At 35.7% G+C, this 24,532-nt stretch overlaps 1 protein-coding gene across 1 annotated transcript in view; it reads left to right on the top strand.

Annotated features, from left to right (window-relative positions):
• Positions 1-24,135, top strand: part of LOC121300280 (doublesex- and mab-3-related transcription factor 1-like) — a 38,326-nt gene extending 14,191 nt beyond the window's left edge. The window contains exons 4-5 of the mRNA XM_041228787.1: positions 10,526-10,697; positions 23,984-24,135. Coding sequence (XP_041084721.1) covers positions 10,526-10,697; positions 23,984-24,135 — 324 coding nt within the window. The remainder of the gene's footprint in view (positions 1-10,525; positions 10,698-23,983) is intronic.
• The last annotated feature ends 397 nt before the right edge of the window (positions 24,136-24,532 follow it).

Here is a 24,532-nt window from a genome sequence, read left to right as displayed (position 1 = left end):
GTGAGACCAAGATCTCTAATCAAGTCGTTGAGGTCTTTTTGGTTGGGGTAGTATGAGCTTCTCTCCTCAGCTCCACCTCTGAAATTGTCATCTGGATCTACATTGTCTTCCTCGCTCTCTGACTTGCTGCTCTCTTCTAAAGACGGCTGCTCTCTCTCCGGAGGAGTGGGTACGGGGAGCTCATGGCAGTGTGGCACCGGGGCGATGGATAAAGGAAGGTCCGGATACGTGATAGCAGGTGCGTTCTTGCCAGTCCGATGTTTGGAAGGGTCCACTGTGCAGAAGTAGCAGTTGCTTGAATGGCCAGTGGGTTCCCGCCAAATTCTTGGGATAGCAAACTTCATGGCTCTCTTTTCCCCTCTGTACCATCGTACAAAAATACATTTATTTCACCCATGACTAATGTGTAAGAGATTCTCACAACATTTTTCATATATGATATATTTTTTCAATAACATTGAAAATTGTAAAACATTTTAAAATTAAAAACTTTTACAATTTTAAAAATGTTAACAAATTTTATAACATAAAATTCCGAGCAACAATTGTCCATCTTACCTTCCAGAGTTTTTTTTGCAGTGCTCGCAGGTGAAATGAGGTGCCCAGGGTTTGTCTTGATCCCTGACAGGCATGCCGAAATATGCCTTGTAGGCCTCACACATCTTAGCAGATGCTTCCACGGAGTAGTTTTTCGCTCTTGTCTTGATAAATTGGCCGCAGACATAGCAAAATGTGTCTGCTGGATGCTTGCAGCCTCTTGATGCCATCTCAGAAAAATACAGGTGTGTATCCACTTAGGCAGCGAGAACTAAACTGAACTGGTGGGCTTAAGGCCCCTGTATTTATACTACTATTTATATTACTGGAAAGTTCTAGCAAGTTCTAGAAGTTACTCCAAGTTTACTCAGCACTGAATCTATCTGGAATGTTCTGGAAAATAGGTAAATTTCAAAATATCACTGTCCTGGTCACAAAAGCAAAGTTTGTGGGGAATAATAGCCATTTTCTGTACTTCGGAGGCATAAGCAATTAGGAAATAACACTTACTACCCAGGAACCAAAAAAAAAATAAAATAAATTGTTACACTGTGTAATTCTTTGCTTGTGTGTGTTTCCAAGGTAATGGTATATGAAATGGCCCTGTGTGAAGTTACTGTCCCCGGCTGTACCTCACTGAGTTCGGCGCTCTGTTTGGATTGAACTTCATATCTGGCTGTGTTTAATACCGACATTAATAATGAACATTATGAATAATATTAATAATAGCCTAATAATAATACATTAATAATTGTAAAACAGCTCTACATTTTTTTTAAATTAAATTAAATGATATAAAATCGAAAACAACAATTTTTACCATCTTATTTAGCCCATTAATACTTAACTTCATAAGTCGAAACCAGTTCATCGTTCTTGACAAACGCACTATTTGTCAAGCCTGCCTGTCATCTCCACTTGTTTCTTGCAGGTGGCCATTCCGTTTGCTTAGTCTGATGCTCAGGAGCTCTCTGAGCGGCTCAGCAGGAGCGGCACTGAGCAAGTCGTTAGGTTGATTCTATTACTGAGCCGCTCACTTACTTAACACACCCTGTGATTCCTGTTTTTATTTATATTCCTACAAAATGGTGGACAAAGGATGAATACTGCATTTTCTTTTTTGTGTGTTAACAGTTTTCCACATACACATCCTTTTTTTGTAAAATCAGTGTTGAAGAAAGAAGAATAGAAAACATAACATATTACATTATGCATAGCATTCCGCATTTTCGGTTTTTATCTTTTAAAAAACATTTTGGGAATTTTTCGGAGTTTATTTTACTTATATTAAAAAATAGGGATAAAATCGGTACAAAATAGTTTTTAATTGAAACATTGGTAAAAATTGGGGGAAAAAAAATCTCCTTTGCGTGTGAAATATGATGAGTAGCAGTTCTAGATTCTGATTAATAATGTCCCTGGCATGTATGATGAAGCGAATATGTGCGAGTCAAAGCCACATTTTCCCAAGTTAGCTGGTACTTTGCGAACATTTCGGCAATCGCTGTGCTGATGGAAATAGTATGTACACAAGGTATAAACTTGACATCAGCACAAAACAAGCCATGTTTATTCACATTGATGTCATAAAAAAGAAAATTGACAACTAAAGCATCACCATTTTCTGTCAGATATTTACGATTAAGATTGTCGGCGTTAGGCAATGTTTTACTACAGACAGTACTGTCGCACGAAGTCATCAGTACATACCTTTGTGCAATAAACAGTGGCTGTCCAGTAAAGCACAGCGCTCTGACAAACTTACGAACACAGTCATTCTGCCCTCTCTTTTTATTAAAGCATGTTTAAAAGCAGGATAAATGGATTGCTTGTCTCTCAGTTCACTTTATTGTTTTAGTTTGTGTCGCTTATTTTTCAGTATGTTCTTTTATTGTCAGTGAACATGTGCAGCAGTAATTGCAGCGCTATGTATCCTCTGCCTCATCAGACCCACTTCTGATATTTTTGCTTTTTGCATGCTTCGAAACGTTTGTTTTCTTTTGAATATTCATAAACTGATTTACTTTTTCTCTTCATTCCTCACCCACTAAAAATATTATATTTTCGTATAAGTATTTCAATTTAGTTTTTGATCAAGCTAGTAGTTACTACACCAAGCAATTGCCATAATAATCAGACTTTGATTGACCAACGTAATCAGGTGATAATGTGTTTGTGAAGTGACAGGGAACCACGATTGAGTGCTGTTTGATCATCTGACGTCTAAACGCCTGCTGTATCCTAGAATATTGCGTAGGGCTACTTATTACAATGCCAGAGTCAAAATAAACAGCATCTTAATCAAAATATTGTGTATTTCCTAGAAAATAGTACCGGGAAAATATTGAATAATAGACATCGGGTATAAATCAGTAAAAACCGACGTCCTGTAAACCGGAAATGCAGAACACTAATTACTCAATACAAACTATGAAATAAAATGAAACAGAGTAAGACTGAAGTAAATCATAATAATTCTGCCATTCATGAAGTGAAACAGTAGGGGGAGTACTCGGATGTTTCATTATATTCAAGACGTCTACATTACCATTTTAGTGGATTTATGTCTTTACTTACAAAGCTTTCTATGATCTACCAATATGTTATTTTTGGCCTATTATAATAATCTTATTAATTACACTACCGGTCAAAAGCTGTAGAACACCTCCATTTTTCCAGTTTTTATTGAAATTTGCACAGTTTAATGTCTCAATGTACTCTGAAATTAAAGCATAGAACAAATAAACAATTGGAGATAAAAAAGAAATCATGGAATTGGTTCTTCCCTACACTGTTGCAGAAGTTCACACAAATGTGTTGCACTTGTAGGTTGCTTTGCTTTCACCCTTCTGTCCAGTTCATCCTAAACCAGCTCGATGGGGTTTAAGTCTGGAGACTGTGCTGGCCATTCCATGATTTGAAGCGTACCGTCTTGTTCTTTTCTTCTAAGGTAGTTCTGACATAGCCTGGAGGTATGTTTTGGTTCATTATCTTTCTGTAGGATGAACCCCTGTCCAACTAGGCATATACCAGAGGGTATTGCGTAGCGCTGCAAAATGCTGTGGTAGCCGTTTTGGTTCAGGGTGCCACTCACTCTGTGCAAGCCGCCGACTCTGGATCCAGCAAAAGAGCCCCAGACCATCACGCTTCCTCCTCCGTGTTTGACAGTTGGTGTCACAAACCGAGGAACCGTCCTTTCGCCTACTCGACGGCGTACAAAAACCCTGCGTGATGACAGAAGATTTCAAATTTTGATTCATCGATCCATAAGACCTTCTTCCAGTCTTCAGTAGTCCACTGGCGGTGCTTCATGGCCCAGGCAAGCCTCTTTTTCTTATTTTGCCATCTTAGCAATGGCTTTCTTACTGCCACTCGACCTGTCAAACCTGCAGCTCCAAGTCTTCTCTTCACAGTTGAAACTGAGACTTGCTTACTTCAACCAGTGTTAAGCTGTGCTTGAAGCTGTTGTCCTGTGAGCCGCCTATCACGCAAGCTGTTGACTCTCAGAAACTTGTCTTCTGATTCTATTGTGGCTTTGGGTTTGCCAGACCTCTTCCTCTCAGTTTCCTCCTGTTTCCAAGTGCCTTTTGATGGTGTAGGAAACTGTACTCACTGACACCTTGGCTTTCTTTGCAATTTCTCTAAAGCAAAGACCTACACTTTTGAGGGTTATAATGGTCTGTCTTCCTTTCTAATTGCCCTTTTCTCGCCTTTATGATAGCAATATACAATTTCCTGCAGTACAATATTGTCCAAATAATGCTTAAGAGGGTGTAGTAACACAGTCTGTTCCAATCAACTTTCAAGGCTTAATTTACTTCCATTTTTGCAGAACAGCTGTAAGTTGTTAACCCATTACTTGTTCCCTGAAAGAAGGCCTTTTTGTAGAACTCTGAAATGTACACTATTTTTCAGTGGTATTGTATATGCAAGTGAAATTACTGTAGGGTACATGTCAAATTTGCTACAGCTGGGTGGCGTATGCAAAAATGTAGCTAAGACGCGGTAGTTGGTGGGTGTGAACATACAGTAGTTTGAGCCAAGCTCCAGAAACCCACAAAAAAATTGTAGGGTTAAGCCCAATTAAACAAGTATGGAGAAGCAAGTGTTTCAATAAAAGCTGATGTGGCTCCTCATGTCTCAAAAAGACTTTACGGGCACATTTTAAACATTCATATAGTATTTTCCACAGTGAGGTCAGTCTTTAAACAAATTAATATTGAGATTCCTTATAGAAACTGATAGATTGAATAAGAAGTTACCGTTTAGTATAGCTGGTTATAGGTTTCAACATTTAATCTGTAAAGAAGAAATCATTTTTATGGTGATATACATATACTTAAATGTGTATGTAGTTTCATTATTTCTGTATTTTTATATTTGTGGCCAGGTTAGTGAAACATATATCCCATGAAGTGATACTGTAGAACTAAAAGAAACTTAGGTATGAAATTAGAAGTGTTTCAGCAAGAAGTCTTTATCAGTGCATTGCATTTGTCTGTTGTTGACATGTTATTTTTGTCTAAGTTTTAATTAACTTTATTTTACTACAACCTTGTTATGGATCCCATAAAGTCTATATCCAAGTAGAAGGAAGTTAAGATTCTTATGATAGTAACAGTGATGTAAAAGCTACTGCAGTACGTGTGAGATCAGCAGTGTGCTAACTGAGATGGCAATGATGGGTCACACACAGGTCTGTTGCACAATTCTTATTTGAAATCATGATTAAATGTAATGGCAAATTGTTGATAGTGGCTCATGTCAATCTGTAGCCTTAGTGTTTTGGTTGGCAGGAGTGTTTTAACTGGTAAGGTCAGATTCCCTTTCTCAGAATGGTAATGCACCGTGTTGGCGGTTATGCCACCGTTCCAACTGACTGGACGAGCACAGCGGAAAGGTGGGTGTGTCTTCATGGTGTGGTACCCCTTTGGAGAATGTTTACATTTTCAGTATTTCTTCATGCAGAACGGTAACTAATTCTGCCACTGGGAGTTCTGTAACCCTTATCCAAACTGGGTAATTTGGACATAGTAGATTAAGAGCTGTCATATGCATTCTTGTTAGTTTCTAAGACATGATGCTGTAATATGAGATGTTTAATCTGATTACAGTGTTTAGTAGTCATAAACAAAAGGCTATAGTGCAGCGCCTATCATCAGTTCCATATAAAGCATGCTGAAGTGTAGATAGTGTCATAGACTGGTATAGAGGATGTGTTTGGCCACTACGAAATAGGGCATATGCACTATATGGCTCTATACCCAAAACATTTGAAGAACTGTTTTAAGAAATGTTTGTTTAGGACTGTGTTGTAAAGCTGATTAATTAAACCATGTTTGAGGTTCATGAAACAATGTTTAACCTAGTACAATGTTTGTAAACAAAAAACAGTCCTTAAATAAACATTATTTAAAGGTTTGTGAATAGGGACTAATAGAATTAAGTATATCGTGTGTTGTGCACAGTACCAGTGCAGAAAATACAGTAGCTTTATTAACAGGACTGAACTTTATGGGACAATGCATTTACTACTTTATAGTGGTTAGTTTAATATTTTTTTCACTGTGCTTGTTTATTTTACTATAATGTTTTATGTATTTACTGTAGAATTTTATAAACACTGTCTGTTTTTGATTTTACACTAAATTGTTTGACGGGTGCATAATGTGAAGAAGTTTGCCAACAGATGTATCTGTATCTGTCAACTCATCAACATCTTCTGCAAAAAAAAAATAATATATATATATATATATATATATATATATATATATATATATATATATATATATATATATATATATATATATCTATTTTCGGGTCGGTAAGCATTCTTGGTTATGTAAAGCAATTTAGGGTGCTCTCCGGTAATGCTGCACTTTAAAATCATGGTATATACGGTAATCGAAACCAAAACCTAAGATACTGAAGTGCTAGATTTTTCTAGCATTGTGTCCATTGAACAAGAAGTTTTTTTTTTTTTTAAATTTCACACCCCTAGGTTATAATAAAATGCCATACTGCACTAATCCTATGTTAATATTTTTCTTTCATTTGAAGTAATACAAGCATAGATTGTGACTTTTACAGAATGAATATAATGTCTAATTTCACTTTGGCAATTTGGTGAACTATTTAAAGTAGTGCTTCTTTGCTAGCTAGAATGTAGTGACAGGACTTTACAACGCATGCATAGGATAAATAAAACAAACAAAAAAAGTTTTCTATACAATGGGTTGTTTTTTATCTGCCCTGAGATTGGTGGATATGTACTTATATCTTAGGTTATTCATTTTGTAGATTTATGTTAAAAAGTATCCCCTTGTATCAGAGAGCTCATGTGTGAAACAAAATTAAATCTTTATTTCTTCAAGGATCTAATCTAAGTGTTCTATTTTCCTATTGTGCTGATAGGACCATATCTCATGGTGTCAGAGCAGTTGAGATTCTGATGGTAACATATTTTTTCTTGGGTCACTGCCTTTCAGACAATAGCAGGTTGGAACAGAATTGCAGAGGTTAATTATGTTGTCTGTCAGGGAGGAGGACACAATGAAAGCTTCAGATATTTGCCATATTTATGTCGTAGAAGTAGAACTTTTACACTTAGCTGTTTACTGACCTAGAAAATGCTTGCATGTGAAAACTGCTTAAAAAATCAAATTAACATTTCAGTTCCTCACTTCAATTAATAACAAACTGTAGAGATTGATTTAGGGTGATACGTTTTGTGCAGCAATCGTGATTTATAGGTTGAGCAGTCAATTGTTTGTGTTGATAATAAATTTCAAAATGCCTATTACGAAAGCAATGGATAGCCAGATAGGTGGGTGGACAACTGAACAGTCCCTAGGCACAGCACATTTATTGAAGCGAGGTGAATATGCTCTGAATCTGAATGGTAAGCCTTCCATATTTACAAATGTCTGTAAACAAAGGTGCACAATTAAGAGTCGAAGTGTAAGCAATCTATTCAAATAAGCTGTTCCAAGTAAGAATAAGGCAAATGAATAACATACTTGTAGTGAGTTGCTAAACATTTAGTTTTTGTAAACAGAAATGCAGCATGTACACATTTAAACTTGATTCCCCTAGTGATAAGGGCCAACCTTGCACTTACTTTGTGCAGCACAGTAGTTGTTATCTTCATGGCAGAAAAATACACATGAGCAAGGGAGAACACTGCACCTTGTAGTTTGTGTATTTTTTATTGATCTGTGTATTAAACTTAATGTAATACTGGTGTTTTTCCATTATTTCTGTTTATACTATGTGTATTATGCACTTTAAATAAAATTCAGTTATTATGAAGCAAAATATGATAACTGCCCTGATTTCACCAAAAACGCCACATTAAAAGACATTTTTATAAGGATTCTTTTTGACAAGCTGTTCCCTTGAAGATCTGAATGCTCGCTTTAAAAAAAAAAAAAAAGCTTTTTTTTGTATGTCTGCTGTATGTATTAAATACGTTTCAGAGCTTTGTGGATGACAAATGCACTGTATGTGAACGGGATTACAGTACCTGCTTATTGCGAGACTTAAGATATGTTAATATAATAATACATTTTAGACCTGCAATATAACATTTAAACATGCATTCTCTAGTCTAGCACCAGCAAAATATTTATTCAATATTTATCCAGCATAAAACAAGATTTATTCATCTGAATAAGGATGTTTGGTAAGAGCGATATTCCATGCCATACAAAACTTGCTTGAGTCGTTACATCAGCTTCTTTACTGAACACCAAAAGGAGAATCTGCTGACTGCTGAGTAGTGCTTTTAAAGAGGACGGCTTGTTTCTCCACAAGTCTGACCCAGGAGGATATTCAGATGAAAATTTGTTGTGATTTGTTTCATAATGACATTTGAGGTTCCACGCCTTGTACAGACTACAGGTGTTTGGACACCTCTGGACAATCTGTCATTGGCCAGAGGCTGGGCTATACGTGGGCATGCATCTTCCCCAGACAACAGTGGACTGTGGGAAATTACATTAGAGAGCTTTAAGTAGATGTGTCCTCATGCTGAGATGGAGGACCACAAAATAAAACAAGTAGATTTAACTATGCCTTTTATATTTCATTTTTATTAATTATCTGAGAGTTTGTTGGTTTTATATTTTCTTTTTGTCTTGTTATGAATATTCCATATTAAATGTTTACATTGCATGCATTTTGCATAAACTCTGTATCTTGGAACATATCTTCCACCTTTTAGAATCATTTTGAAGAACCCTGGTGGAATGCAGGTAGAAAATGAAAATATAGGGGTAGTGTACAAAATCCAGACAGCTGATGGTGCCAGATAAGAACCCTTCAGGTAGGTAGGAAGTAATGCAGAATCTCCATGCTCTGTTGTTTACTGGAGGGCTGCATCCCAGCAACAGCAACCTCCTGATTCTGAACCCCCAGCTCACGAGTAAAACTGGATTTATCCCAATCCAGATATAAAAGGTATTATGATCCCACTGCTACTGCAATTCAACGACTTAATTTTAAAAATATATATTTGAAAAGGCAACATTCAGAAGCTTACTATTCATACATTTCTTTAAACAAATATGAAAATAAAAGTTTAATCACTGTCCTTCATGGTGTTGTGTATTGCACCAGTCCACTCAACATGAGCTTTATATATTAGAAAGGTCACATTGCTATCAAGACTAAACAAATTATAACCAATTGCCGAACAAAAAACCTTACGAAGGTCAGTGAGACACACGAAAATGTGTGACTTAATGTATTACTGTAAGCAGTAAAACCTAAACTGGCTCTTATCCCTGTGCAATTGTCAATCTATTGTCTGGGGTAGGCCCAAGCCAATAGGTTGAGTTAATAGACTAGAGCACTGATGCTGACCTGGGAGCCTACAGTACAGTAGGTTTGATTTCAGGTCAAGTATTCATTCTAACAAAAAAGTTTGGATTTTATTTTGCTGACTGAAAATCGTTTCAGGCTCATTTAGGTGGAATGTTTTAATAAATGTCAACTACACTTAACATAAATAATATTAAAAGCCAGCTTTGTTAAATAACACTTTATAAAGCTGTCATGAAGGGAATTGATCGTACAAACAATAAAAGATGACATATTGCCTGACAGAAAGTAAATTCTGTAAAACATGAATTAAAAATACATTCAGGTCTATCACAGTAGCGTTGTGTTTGATAAAGGTTCTTTTAAGTTTCTAGAAAAGGGCTTTAGAAGTCTCTTCTAATTAGTTTTGTGTCCCTGAGATCAGCATTGTATAGTAACAATAAACAATCGATGGTGTTTTTTTTTTTTTTACCTCTGTGTAAAATGATTTTCTGGTATCTACAAATGTATTAGAAATATATTTTAGGTTATTTCCACATTGTAACTTATCAGTAGCAAATACAATTTTAATTATGTTAGGAATATCATCTTGTTTGTGCACATAACATAATGAAATACTCAACACATGATACCATACTAGTAACATAAATCCTACAGGGAAACAAACAGCAAACTTGAGTTAAACATTTGAGTGAATTCAGTCACAGCTAGCACAGAATCCATTTTAAGTTTCGTTAAACATAAACCTTTTGAACCCAGGGGCTGACTCATAAAATGTGTGCCAGAAAAGTATTGATTCCACCACGCATAGATGCGACAGATAATCTGTGGATCAACTGTTTGTTTTTGTTCACAAACACATCCCCATTTCTGGTTGTTATTTATATAACAGTTAGCAGTTTTAGTATAAAAATATAAGTCAACTGTATTGCATCTCGGATATATCACCAACCACAAAGAGTCATACATGAGACCACTGCAGTGGTTCTTAGGAGCATGTGTCCATGTGGGTTTAGGAGCAATGTAAAAGATTCAATTTAGTGTGCATGCAGTGAATGGTTAATAACGTTTTTTGTTATTTTATTGTTATTATTATTTTATTTTTAATGGTATTATTAACTAATATAAATATGATTTTGCTTTCTTGCACTTGTTTTCTATGAAGATGCAAAACAATGAGAGCCGGTTGTCCGGCCACAACGTGACACCTCAGTACCGGATGCATTCGTATTACTCTGCAGCCTCTTACCTGGGCCAGGGCCTCGGCACTGCTGCCTGTGTGCCTCAGCTCTTCACCCTGGAAGACACCCCAACCTACACCGAGCCAAAGACAAGCAGTAAGTACAAATTTATACAGCTGCATCCCGAGAGGGTCCATGGATAATCAGTTTTTATAATTGGTGCTGACCTGAAAATCTGGGGTATTTCCTGTTTGCCCACTGACTGCACATTTAAGGTATTGCTATTACTGTCTGGCTATCATAACTGTACATGGTGGATGGTAGTGGTGATTGATTTCACTCTGTTCTCTAGAAGAACAGAAACTATTTCAATGTGTAGTTTCATGTGTATTTCATAAGGTCATTACCGCAAAGTGACATTGAGGCAATCAGTTTTCAATGTAGGAGGAAAATTGTTGTTTTTGCTATCAATATCATTTATAGCAAAGTCTTCCAAAACAAAGAAATGTAATCACAATTGCAAGAAGCGTCATTAGCTTTGAGGAATTCGAAGAGTATTAAGTATGGTGTCATGCCGAATTTAGCATTATTTTTTAGCATTATTTTGAGTTTTTTAAAAAATTTTATATTGTTTTGATGTCTAAAAAGTACATCTTGTTTATAATACCAAAAGTTTACATTTAAACCACGGAGATGAGTAAGTTATTAATAGTGTAAATAATCACGTGGACAAAATTCAATGAAACGCCAACACATGCGCATATCTTGAAGTCATGTACAATTCGCCACGACACCGGCAACACTTTATGGATGGTCAGTAGTGCCAAGCTTAATGCAGCATGCAAATTGCGTTTAGTACATAAACGCCAATCGATGGAATAAAATGGTTAAATAGTACTTGTGTGTGGTGTTTCTTTGCCTACAATACTAACAACGATTGGTATGTATAGGGTTTATTCTTTTAAAATCGCGCAATATCACGATATGGAAATGATCTATAACGAACAATATCAATGTCATATCAAAATATCGATATTGGTGCCTGTGATGGGCTACACCCTCTGTTATTTTTTATTATTATTATTATTATTACTAATAATTACACAGTCAAACACCATAAGAAGGCCTGAAGATTTAATTCTACTAAGAGTATTTAACATTAGCAAGTTCTTAAGTAGCAAGTAATTTTATTAATTTGTTTAAAAACGTGTATGGGACTACCCAGTGAAAGTTTGACAAGGTTACAGTTTACTAAAAAGAAAAAGAAAACATTAACTGGTGCACCAAATAAATAAATACATGCTTTCAAAATATTCTTTATCATGCTTTATGTCATTTTTCATTAAATTATTTACCAAACTCACATTCACCACACAGTGACACAGCAGAGTATTAAAGAGGGTAAACTGGAAATCTCCTAAAATCAAACACCTGTTGGTTTTCACTCCTGATCTCAACAGATTTCCTGTTTTCTTCTCTTCATAAGGGCAACCACTAACCTCATCAATAAGACATGGTATGCATCATTACAAGTCAGAACTTTCAAAACTGGGTGGTCCTGTCACTAGTGTACATAGTCTTAATAGACTAGAATTGGAAAGTGGAATCAGTCAGAATTACAATTCTTGAAGTGTTACTTTATAATTATTATACTTTCCTAATATTTAAATTCTTACAGTTTTGGTTACCTATTATGTGTGTTCTGTGTGAGTCTCTTGTTGGTTCTCCTAGAACATCCTTTGCCATGCTTACTAACTTTTCTAGCACCTCACTCCTCAATTAGCATTAAGGAATCTTTTCCGAAGGATATTTTGGTGGAATAGTTGTGATCTAAGTAAAAACATTAATAGAGAGCAGTACAAAACGGGTATGTATTTAAATAGTCAATTCTCGTTAAAACAAGCTCAGATTAGACAAATTCCCTAATAGTACAAAATTTCTACAAGGTCCTGGACAAATTTAGCAATCGCTTATTATAAATTATTTCTTATGTTATGAATTCAGTTATTACGAATTTCCTGTTAGAACTAATTTTGAAAAATGTAAATAAAACTAAACGCCTTAGTGCGAACAGCTGAGTGTAAAGGATATTGGGAAATGTATTAACTTGCATCCAAATTAGCGCTTCTGCACTATATTTCAATACTGTCTGGGGACTACAGTGCCTATGATGCATTTCAAGTTACCATAGTGCTCATGTGGCGGAGTGTCCCGCACCTTTATGTTTATTAGTGTTTTATGTTGTATGTAGTTTGTTAGTGTTGGTGTTTATGTATAAAATACACAGGATATAAATATGGGTGAGTGTTTAAAATGTATTTTTGTATTTAGGCACGAGGATTGCACAGCACTTCACGTGCAGGTAAAAATATAATGACTACAAAAGATTTAGAAGCGAGTAGTTTTTCGAGATTTATGATTATACTGTATTTACAGTATAATCGTAAATCTGTAAAAACTACTCGCTTCTAAATCTTTTGTAGTCATTTTTGTATTACTTTAGTATAAATACATGTTAATTTGGATTCATATGTTGTTTTTTTCTGACTTTATGTGAATGAAAAGACACACATTTGCCTGTTTTCCCATTGGAAATAGTGATATTTTGAAATATCACTGTCCTGGTCACAAAAGCAAAGTTTGTGGGGAATAATAGCCATTTTCTATACTTTTGAGGCATAAGCAATTAGTAAATAACACTTACTACCCAGGAACAAAAATTGTGTTACATAGTGTTATATAGTATTTTGAAATGGTCGCTGGTCTTTCAGAAGGAATCTAGAGTTGAATTACATTACCTTGGATGCAACAAAATGTGCAACAAAATGGGATGGGTCAAATAGCTAATCAAGCAAGACCCTACCCTTTCTCTGTCTGTCCAAGAATACACGAGACAAGCTGAGATACACTAGTCCACTCCTGAATTCATCACAAATGATGAATGCTATCCTAATAGCCAGAATGTATTGGGTTATTGTGAATGGGGGAAAAAAGAAAGTCCATGTGATAGTGTAGTGTGTTTCATTCATGTTATCATTGTCAAAATAAAAAATGAAAGGTTAAGAAATGTATTAACATTATTTTATATTTTCATCAAAATGTTCCTTATTATGTACTCACAGGTAAGAGATCATATGTCAGTCACCTGTATTTAATGCCTGTTTAGTTTAGTGAAGAAAAAGTTACAACCCACTACTATATCGCAATATCTTTTACCCCATTAAATTAATATCTATTGTAGTTTATGTGTTTTTATAGTGTTCTCAAAACCATCTGACAGATCGACATCTCTCTGGCTTGAAAACATTTGTACAGTGCATACATTTACAGAGAATAGCAGCATGCAGGAGGTAGGTGAGCGAAGGATTCTTAAATGTCTTCATTGTTTTTAAAAGACAGTGATGCCCCTTATACAAGTTTCCCCATAGTAAAAACATAGCAATGTGTATAAGTATAGTAAAGCATGAGAGGTATGGTAAAGTGTATTAAAAAGCCAACCATAAGCTATGGTAAATGCAAAGTATAGCCATGGGACAAGCACAGGAAAACTGCAGAATTTACCGTAGTAAACTTTTATAAGGAATAACCACAATACAGCAGAAATCCAAAGTCTGCTTGCAATGTGTAAGAAGCTTATTTTGCCTAATTTAGATATTCTAGGTGACTGAATAATAACAGGCTTTAATACAGTATAAGGACCCACGGAGTAGGAAGTGCAAACAGAAGCTGTGTTGTAATGAGGATGGAGTGCACTACTATGGTGCAGAACTGTTAACATTTTGGAGCCCGCTGTCTCGTAGCCTACTACTGAAGTGTACCACATTTATTTCTCAATACAAGTCATCAGTTGGCCAAATACAGGGCAAATAACCTTCAGGAGTGCGACGCTGTCCTTTCGTTGGCCGCTGTCTTTGAAAATTGCCTCTGGAGTTACTGATCAGGAACAGTTAAGATTTACAAACAATGATGAAGCTTGTCATGCGTCTTTCCCCATCCATCATCCTGGCAGCCTGGCAGGGCGGTGAAGTGTTCTTCATAAAAACCAGCTCAGTGTGAAATACACCTCTGCAGTGTTTACTGCTCTGAAACTCGTCAGCAGCCCTTTACTGTAAATCCAGATTGGGATGTGACATTACAATATATCATTACGGAGCTCGCCAGAGTTTACACTGGGAATGAGCGCAGTTCACACCAGATGAGATGCCCAGATTGAGTTATGTAGGAATTTCAGTGTTATATGAGACAGCTTTGTTTTTGCGAGTGTTCAAACTTAGTTTTCTTTCATCAGAGCCAGTTGGTTTATTCCAAACAAATTGTAAATTTTCTATACTGCTTTTGTTTTTAAGTTTGTAAGATGCCAAGTGATATTAAGGGAATAAAGGAACCTCAGCAAACATGTCAGTATCTCCAGATTGGCCTTATACAATCACTTGTAAACCAGTGCACCAAAAATTGTTAGAACACTTTGGATAGTTTTGTTGGTTCATTAATACTAATTATTCAGACAGTTTCCATTGTAGCGTTTGGCTGAACATGGCTTTAGAACTGTTTCACATTTGAAGTATATATTTTTCAAGAAGGATAAACAATAGAAGACTGAAGAACCCATTGCTAATGCCTGGACTTCTAGGTTTATGTTCTCCCTAAGCTGGGTCACAGCTGTGTCACAACAGCATCATAAGCCCGATTTGCACAGGACTAAAAATCACCACATAAACAGGTGGTTTCTGAATTTTTCATCCTCTGCTTTTTAACTGATTCTGACGACACTTGTTTTTTTAGTGCTGCGTGAATCATGCTGTAGACACAGGGTTTTCAAGAGTTAAAGAAGTGCAAACCAGAAAATAACAATTTGTAAGTTATGACTTTTTGCCAGTTGTAAAATACAGCATATGCTTTTAAAGAGCTCAGGTTTTGTTTCATAATGTAACTGATTTCTATAAACAAAAAGCAAAAATCACAGTAGTCTGCCACTTTTTAATAGGACAGAAACAGTCAGTGACTCCTGTGAGTTTCTATTTAGCCTAACATATATTTCCAGTGCTGCAGGGGACAGATAAGTGGTTCTGTGAATGTCAGCCTGTCTTCCTCCTGACTGCTGCACTAAATGCTATCCTGAACAGCTGTAGATTGGTTAAATACCAGAGTAATTGCTCGCTACAGCCATAAGCACTCTTGTAATGTCTTGTACAACATCTTTATTAGCACTTGCCTGAGGCTGTTTGAGGTATTAAGGACAAGGGTTTGTAGTTAATGTTTACAGCTAGTGATCTGTCCAGTTTTAAAGGTGTGTAGTAATAAGAGGTGCCATATGAGCTGGAATTCAGGCAGAAGTATGATAAAATGTTTCTGAACTTTCTATACATATAATTTATTATAAAGTCATTACATCTTTTTGGATGTACAGACTTTACTAATCCAATTAGCAAAGAAAGATTATCAATACCTTAGGAGTTGACATCCTATTTTCTGAATGGGTTAGTGAATAGCACAGTTTATTTGTAACAGTGTAGATTTTATTTTCTCCAAGCATTGCATTTTGTCAAATGGTTCAGTGGTGCTGTTGTGTAGCTGTACTATATATAGCTCCAATATAATATAAATCTTTGTTTAATCATATGTTTATGCAAACAAAATCAATTTAGTGCTCAAAGCTAATTTTTTTTCTTTGTGTGAAAAACAAATTAAATAGCAGTGGTTAAGATAAAAAATTTTAAAAAAATAAATAAATCGCTGATAACTTATGTGGCTTAGTAGAAAATTATGTTAAATAGGTCTTGCTTATAAAATGAACTTATATGTGGTTTAAAATAATTCCATTGTAGAAAAATCTAATAAATTGATTTACACAAACGTGAACACATTGGATCATTACCAGAAGTTATCAGTATTGGTGCTTTAGAAGGGGAAAGTGCAGCTTTTGCCGAGTCAGTTTCTTACAGAACCGATTAGCTAACAGTACAGGAGCAGAGGTCATTCGCCGTTTAATTACCCTCTGACCTTCTTGTGATTTTTCTTGTCAATGGGCACTAAACTACTGGGTGCAATTTCTAATAACAACATAATTGGGATTTAAGTGTCCTCTTTGTTGTAATAAAGGAGCAATGATGTGTATTTAAGAGTAATGATTATAAGGAGAATAGACACTCCTGCTAACATCTGTGATAATAAACAGCCTTTCATTTACATTTTATTTGATTATTTTGAACAATGACGGTATTATATCTGACAAAAGATGTTGTTCTAAAAAAGCTTTTCTTAAATAGCCTAGTAAAGGATTAGGTTTAAGACTGATTTAACATTAGTAAGTCCTTTGCTAAACAAAACCATATGGGGCCCGATCTTCGAAAGGTTTGCGCATCGCGCAGAGGGGTATGCACGTCGCAAATGGCCGATGTGCCGAAATTGTGCCAAGTTGCCATATGTGAAACGTCCTTTTGTGCATCACAATCCATTCTGCGCTGTGCAGAAATAAAATATATGTGTAGCACAATATGGGGGGAGTGGCCGACGATATGCGTGATCCTGGTATATTCGAAGGTATGTGCCAAGCACAAAACCAGGTTTGCGAGGCAAAAAATAACACTTTTAAAAAGCAAGCCTTAACTCTGCACACATCCCTCCAACACTCACACAAGCATTGAACTGCAGGAGCTTTCCAAGGTACCACTATGGAAACACCCAGCGGTGACACAAAATTGCATCCACATCTACAATAGACCTATTGTATATTATAGGTTATAGGACAGGAATTCAAAAGAACGATTGTGATAGCTGCTTCACTGTTTTAAAATACTTTTTTTTTTTTTTTAAATAAAAGCTACAGGAAGCTGCTGTCTTGACCATTCTTTCAGACCGAAACATTAGGCTACTCTTTAATGTAGTTCAGACCCGATCAAAAAAGTAGCATCTCCCTTTATTGCATTGCTATTTGCATTACAACAGCCTGCCAGTAGCAGGGTACTCAAGCATGCAGAAACACCGAAAACAGCTGCCGTTGGTAGGTATTCTTGTCCTCCGATCTGCCACTCAACTCCACAAGCTGGATTTCGATGGGACAGGGATCCGGACAGGTCGCCGATCCTGTTGAATGAAGCTTCTATGTTTTGTTTTCCAGTAAACACACAGTTTGAAGAGTTGGCGGGTCTCAATACGATGATAAACAGCTAACTATTCTCCAGGTAGTAGCCTAGTTGTTTAGTTTTCTTTATTGTTAAACAGTAAACAGGAACCTATATAATAACTTTGTGAACCGCTAAGTCAAAGGCTTTGTAAATACTGTTGAATGTAGCTTTCTCTCAATCTCATTCCATCCTCTCTTCCTCATCTTCTCTCCCTCTCCTCACACTCTAAGACAGCAATGATTCAGCACGTCCAACTCTGTCAAAGGGTAGTCTGACAACACACACTGTTCACCCCAGTATCACATGCACACTTTGCAGTGCACATTCTGAGAAGTTCAACTGTTTAATTACTTGCAGAAAGTATACTGGGCAGAGGGCTTTAACTTTACTGTCCAATGCGTGCGTGTTTGAACCTATGGTAAATCAGGCTTAAATAGCCGAGCTATACCCTCTCCTCAGCAGGTACATTCATGGTGCAGAATGAAGAGTAGGCCTACAGTAGTACGGTATGTAATATGGACCGAGCTGACAGATGCAAAACAACTACCTGTATAATTAAATCAACAACAATAAAAATAGACCCTTACCGTAGTATAAAACCCCTCCCTACACATCGATTAATCTACAGTTTGCGTTTCCTTACCTTGATATTTACATTGATTTTAATATCCGGCGTACAGCAGACTGTATTGATTACTGATTGGGGATTTGTCGGCGTTTTGAATACAAAGTTATCGTTCGAGAGGGCCTGCATTCATGCCACTGCTTGTTCAGCCAGTTTCATTGGATTCAAATGAATTGCATTTATATATATAGTATATTTAAAAAAAAAAAAAAAAAAAAAAACAGGTGATTCCAGGATTACCATTATTGTTGTTAGGTATATGTGTTTTTTTTTTTTTTTGTTTTAGCTGATGCTCTATGGGCGATTTACAGTTAAACACACACACACATCATAAAAATCAATTAACAACAATTTCAGTTAGGCTATAATGTTTATCCTAACAAAAACAATAGGCTTCCCAGCAATCAGGTTGGAAGCAGAATTGAGATAAAATCAGACTAATAACAAGTGCAAAATGGAATGCGTAAAAATCAGTTCAGGGACAATTGCAATACATTAAATATAGTTATATTTAAGAGCAAAGTTGGATACAAGCGAGTAGTAACTGCTGCAGGGTATTTAATTATGGATGGACAAAACATGCACGTGGCCACTGGTACATTTTAAAAAAAACATTGTAACAGAAAAGTAAAAAGCAATGCACTGATTAATTGAATAGGTGAAATGTAGCTTACTCATATTTGTGAGACACTTGTCAAAATTAAGAAGACAGAATTAGAGGCATCGTTAAATGGGAAACAGTTTGAAGGGGGAGACTTTCAAGAGGAGAATGATTAAGGGATACACGTGCAGATCGGGGCTTCCAAATGGATGAGTGTTTTCGCCATTATGGATTTGTTTTACAGGCTATACTTCTATAAATATGTGTACTGTATAGTGTTGACGGCCACGACAACAGGTTAGTGAAAAGAGAAGGGGTGTGTTTGTATGCAGCATAATTCTGTGCTGCTAAAAAAAGCCAACTCCTTCTTGTTGACACATTTTATTAGCAAGTTGCTACAATATATTTAAGTTATATTTTGAATAAATACTGTACTATAATTCTGCAGTTCAGGGGTGCCAATGCTACCGATATGTGTTGAGGTTTGATTCTGCGTTCCATGTGCAGGTTACGTTTATGTGGAGAATAGGGAGATATTATGTACTGTACACTATGATAGCAGGTTCTCTGGGTAATGGTAACGGTCCATCGTTCTGCATTCTCACTTGACTGTTGTGTGCAGTTGCTATATTGGTAGTGAATGCGCAGACGGTTTTGTGAGGAACAAACAAATTTGCAAGGCACAAACAGATTTGCGAATTGCACAAAAAAACTGCTGTATGTCGTGCAACTGCTTTGTGTCGTATTGGAATATCCCTTTTTGTACCAAGTGGTATTTTTTTGCGAGGCACAAATTTAGTGAGGGGATTGCGTGAAGATCGAAGATCAGGCCCATGGTCATTTAAACCTTGTGAAAGAAATTGGTCATAGAACACTATTAAAACACTGCAGTAAAGGTACATTATGCCACAGTAAAAAATGCAGCTTTATATTGTTTTATTAAATTCTTCAGTGTAAGAGGTTAGATTTTGGACAGGATCTGTATCAGAAACAGTAGCTTCCAACTTCAGTTTTAGAAACAACACTGTCAATTTCTGATTTCTTAAAAAAAAATGTATTTCTCAGGAGGACAGAAAGGCTACTGAAAATGTTAAACTAGAATCAACATGCGGTACAGTTTAGCTTTTCTCTCTGATTTAATGAAACAGTAAGAGCCAGTATCTTGTCAAGCTCTCTTCCATTGAGAACCATTTTATTTACAAGCAGTTTTTTTTTTTTTTTTAATGAAGGTCGATTTTATATAAGTTAGCAGCCAAAGATACTTTGCAAGTTTAGTCACAAACTAAGCATTTCTGTGCAAACTAAGATTGTTATTGAGCTGAACTCAAAGGTATCTTAGAAGGTTTGGCCAGTAGTTTAATTGTTTCATGAACCTCAAGCATTTTCCGGTCACTTGTGTAGGAACCAACATTATGCACTTTGAATGAAGCTCACAGCTGTGCAGTCACTGTCCCCTACATCATATCTATGTTGCTTCACCTGCAGAATGTTGATACAATCCGTAAACAATTTCAGGATGAAAATATCTGGAATAAACTGTGATAAAACAAGTGTGGTTGTTTAATTTTAAAGTCTGTATGTGTATATCCAAGCTAGTTTCTGCTTATCCTGTAGTAACCGTAATCTCTTTTTAAATATTATTTATAACAAAAGGAGAGGCATCCCTTATTGGGATTAGCATTGATTCATTTTTTTACTAAATAATTTTACCATAGCCTTCATTTAGTGCATTTGATTGAAGTAATTTAAAATTATATAAAATAATTACAATACAAGCATATAGTGCCATGTCATTCTGTGGCATTCCTTGTACTTTACAGTACTACAGTAGATAAAATCCCTGCTTAACCAGCAAAGCAAACTCAAAACTAATTTGTAAATCTATAATTGAATAACATGTTAGTTTGTACAGAGACTAATGACAGATTAATTGTCAGAATATTGCAGGAATTGCAAAATGTTTAAAAATTCTATTTATATTCAAGGCACTTTCTTATCTTTACAACAAAGTAGATTTTATCCAAGTAATTTCCTGTTTTGTTTTTTCTTGGTGTTACCTAAAACCCTAACCCAGCCTCCTTTTAAAGGGAGTACAGGTATGAACTTTAAAAGAAAGAGCTAATCCTCTATAGAACAGGCTGCATTGAGATCTCCTTTCACATATGTACCTTTGTCCCTTGTTCTTAGTGCCAGAAATTATTGAGGCTCTTTTCAAATTACACAAAGGAGGTTTAATAGCTTGGAAATCTACGGTAATCCTAATAACTTGAACGGGGGGTGAAAAGGGCAGGAGTTCAGCAGTGGAAATCACCTCTTTTAGAAACTGGTTTCTTAAAAAAAAAAGTCAGTAGAAAGCCTACTCTTGTTTCTGTACTGTTTTACTGAAAAACATCATTATTCAAACTATTGGTCACCATTGATTATTTTCATTTACATATTCTTTTCATCAGCAGTCTGTTAAGTGCTGCTGCAGCATGATGCTGTTTTTATTATTATTATTATTATTATTATTATTATTATTATTATTATTATTATTATTATTATTATTTATTACCTAATTTGTACAAGTTATTTTATAAATACTACAGTGTTTTCTAGAATAGTACAAGTGATAGTTTGCCTTGCCTTTGTGAAATATTGTGTCAACCATATATTGGGGAAAAATACCTTTATCAAGTAGACTACTACGACTACTGATACTGTGAATAATATATTACTGGGATATTCCTACAGGGTTTTTTTAAATGTAAAATTTATTTATTATAGTTAATGTCTTATGTGCAAGGAAGGTGTTTCGGTAACTGTGTGAAAAGTAAAGAAGAATAAAAAAAATGCTATGCTTCATGTGATTGAGCTACCTGACGGTAATCTGCATTAAACTGTACAGTGCAGATAATCAAACATAATAAGCACTGACACTTAACATTTCAGACCACTGTACAGCCTGCTCTGATTTAGTGCCCTACAAATGACTTAACAACACAACTGCCAATGCATTTTGCTAATTGCATCATAGATTTCCCCATGATGAATACAAAGTGAATTAACACAGGATCACTAATCCACCCTTTCGCCATTATTGCTGTACAAGAAGTCATGAAAGGCCCCATACAGTTAGTTACACAAACATTAGTATTAACGATCGCCCATTTGGAATTGGTGACAAACTGCAGCCTGGCAGAATCCTGAGTCTGAAACCAATCAGAAAGTTAATGAGGAGAAAAATGACTGCAGTTGCTCCTTAATTACATCCAGGGTAGGTGGGAGAAAGGGGAGCTGTGGGTGGATTTGAACTCGGCTAATACTTACTTTTATGAAGGTCAGGAACCTTCAGATTGTGTCTTCCATGACTGGCAACTGATAGAATTTTTTTTTTTTATTTCACCTATAGTGAGATTGTATAGCTTTAATAGAAAACTGGGCCAGCTGATGGGTCTGTCTGCTCTTTATTTCACTACTGATGAAATGTAATGACAATAATTTTAACCTCCAGCCTGTCTCCTCAATTTGATTTAACATTATTCACATTGCTCAATTTACCGACTCCTGCCTAAGCTGTCTGGAGTGCAGGGGCTGCAGGCTTTTTAATCCATCCAGTCAGGCCTGCATCTAAATGCAAAAAGCACATTATTTATACAAGTGTGAGCTGCATATTGGAGTTTATTTTTTTCAGTATAATAGGTTTGCAATGATATAATGTGTGTTGCTATGTACCTTTATATACCTTTTGTACAGAAATTTGAAATTTCAATCAAGTGACACTAGCATGTATTTGTGTATATATATATATATATATATATATATATATATATATATATATATATATATATATATATACGTGTCAGTTTTATTCATAAAACTAACATATATTACGTGTTCAGTATATAAATATGAATGAACATTTGTAGAATGTCTCCATGACCTGTGCTCACTACTTATTGCTTATAGACAGTCTAAATCTATTTCTAAATTATTGTAAAACGAAATGGTTAAAATAAAATGGTTAGTATAGCCTACTTACATACAGTGCAGTTAAAATGAAATAGAAATGTTTCTCACAAGTTAAATCATTGGTTAATTATGTTATCATTGGTTATTATGACACATACCATACTTGTACAAGTGTGAGTTTCATAATTGAAATATAGGGTTTGTTCTTTACTATGTCTTTTAAAATAGTTTAAAATATTATAAACTCTCATAACTAGAGAGCATGTGTTTATGTAGTTCAGAAAACATTATACTACTCACTGTCAGATTAGAAACTTAAGGCTGTGAAACGCTAGTGTATAAGACAAAATGTGAATTAAGCTTTTCCATTGACTCTTAAATACATTTAAAAGAAGATCTTTGGAAGAGGCAAACACCATGGGGCTACCAGGACAGTATCTAGAGAATGCCGACAGTAAAGTTAATGGTCTATATAGAGCATGGTCCCTCTGAAACTACATTGGAATGCTGTGTAGCAGCAATATACCGATAAGAGCTATTAGGAAAGTGTTGATACTAATGTACCGTAAATGTTATTGTATTGCAGTACTATCATACTACTGGTGTACACTGCACCCTATGGCATATGTGATAACTATAGGCTCCATCGAAAAGATGAAATCTGAGACATTTTTATACTAGTGAGGGAGAAGGTTTTCTCCAAATACACTTGATGCATCCTTCAGTTTGGCTGTTATGTGACGTGATTTAAGGTTTTGGATTTAAATTTTTAAAAAATCAGCTGTGCTCCACTTTCTCTCTGTGCCTGACTTTAGATGAATCAATAATTCTTCTTCAGGCTGTTTGGTGAATCAGTAGGAGTCATTTGTGAGGCATGTTTATCCATACTACCACATGTTCTCATATGGCATGATAGAATCCCAATTCAGAGATTCCACTTGGCATGTCTTATATACAGTGCATATTATACTGGGCCTTGTTTACAAACACTGTTTTCAAACTGTTTTAAACAAATAATGAGCTTCCCTAGAATCATGAGTTGAAGCTTTGTGAACAGTTCCCCTATACAAGTTATTTGTTTATAAAAGTTTTAATGTTCATAAAAATGTGTAATTTTTTCCCCCTCTATTTTTTTTTTTAGTATTTTCGCCATCAAGTAGCCATGATTCGGGACTCGCCTGTCTGTCCATCAGCTCCCTGGTTGGCTCTGAAAGCACTAAGCAAGAGTGCGAAACCAATTCTGAGTCTGGAGCCTTCACTGTGGATTCTATCATTGAGGGGTCCAGTGAGTAACCCTGGGCAGGCTGACAGCAGGTGCCAACAGGCTGCTACTGGTATTTCAGTTCTAAAAGAATTGACCTATCTGGATCCTTCACAACCTTAACTTTATACTTAGGTTTGCACTTTGCCAGTCAGAATACATTTAAATTTAGTTCAAAGAAAATGTGAATGAGAAAGTCATTGCAGCCACTGTAAAAAAACAAAGTTGTATACAGTAGAACCTCGTAATTACGAACACCTTGGGAATGGAGGTTTGGGAATTTATTTTCAATGGTTTTAATAAATGTGCACTCCTGCTATCTACAGCCTTAATCTGGCGAGTAATACAAAGACACAGCACAGTAATCAAATATTCATTGTTATGGTTTGATCGGCTTTAAAACATTACTATACATGGTACTATACCAAA

This window comes from Polyodon spathula, chromosome 2 (assembly GCF_017654505.1).
Source record: "Polyodon spathula isolate WHYD16114869_AA chromosome 2, ASM1765450v1, whole genome shotgun sequence".
Lineage (NCBI taxonomy): Eukaryota > Metazoa > Chordata > Actinopteri > Acipenseriformes > Polyodontidae > Polyodon > Polyodon spathula.
This window is presented reverse-complemented; position numbering and strand designations above follow the sequence as displayed.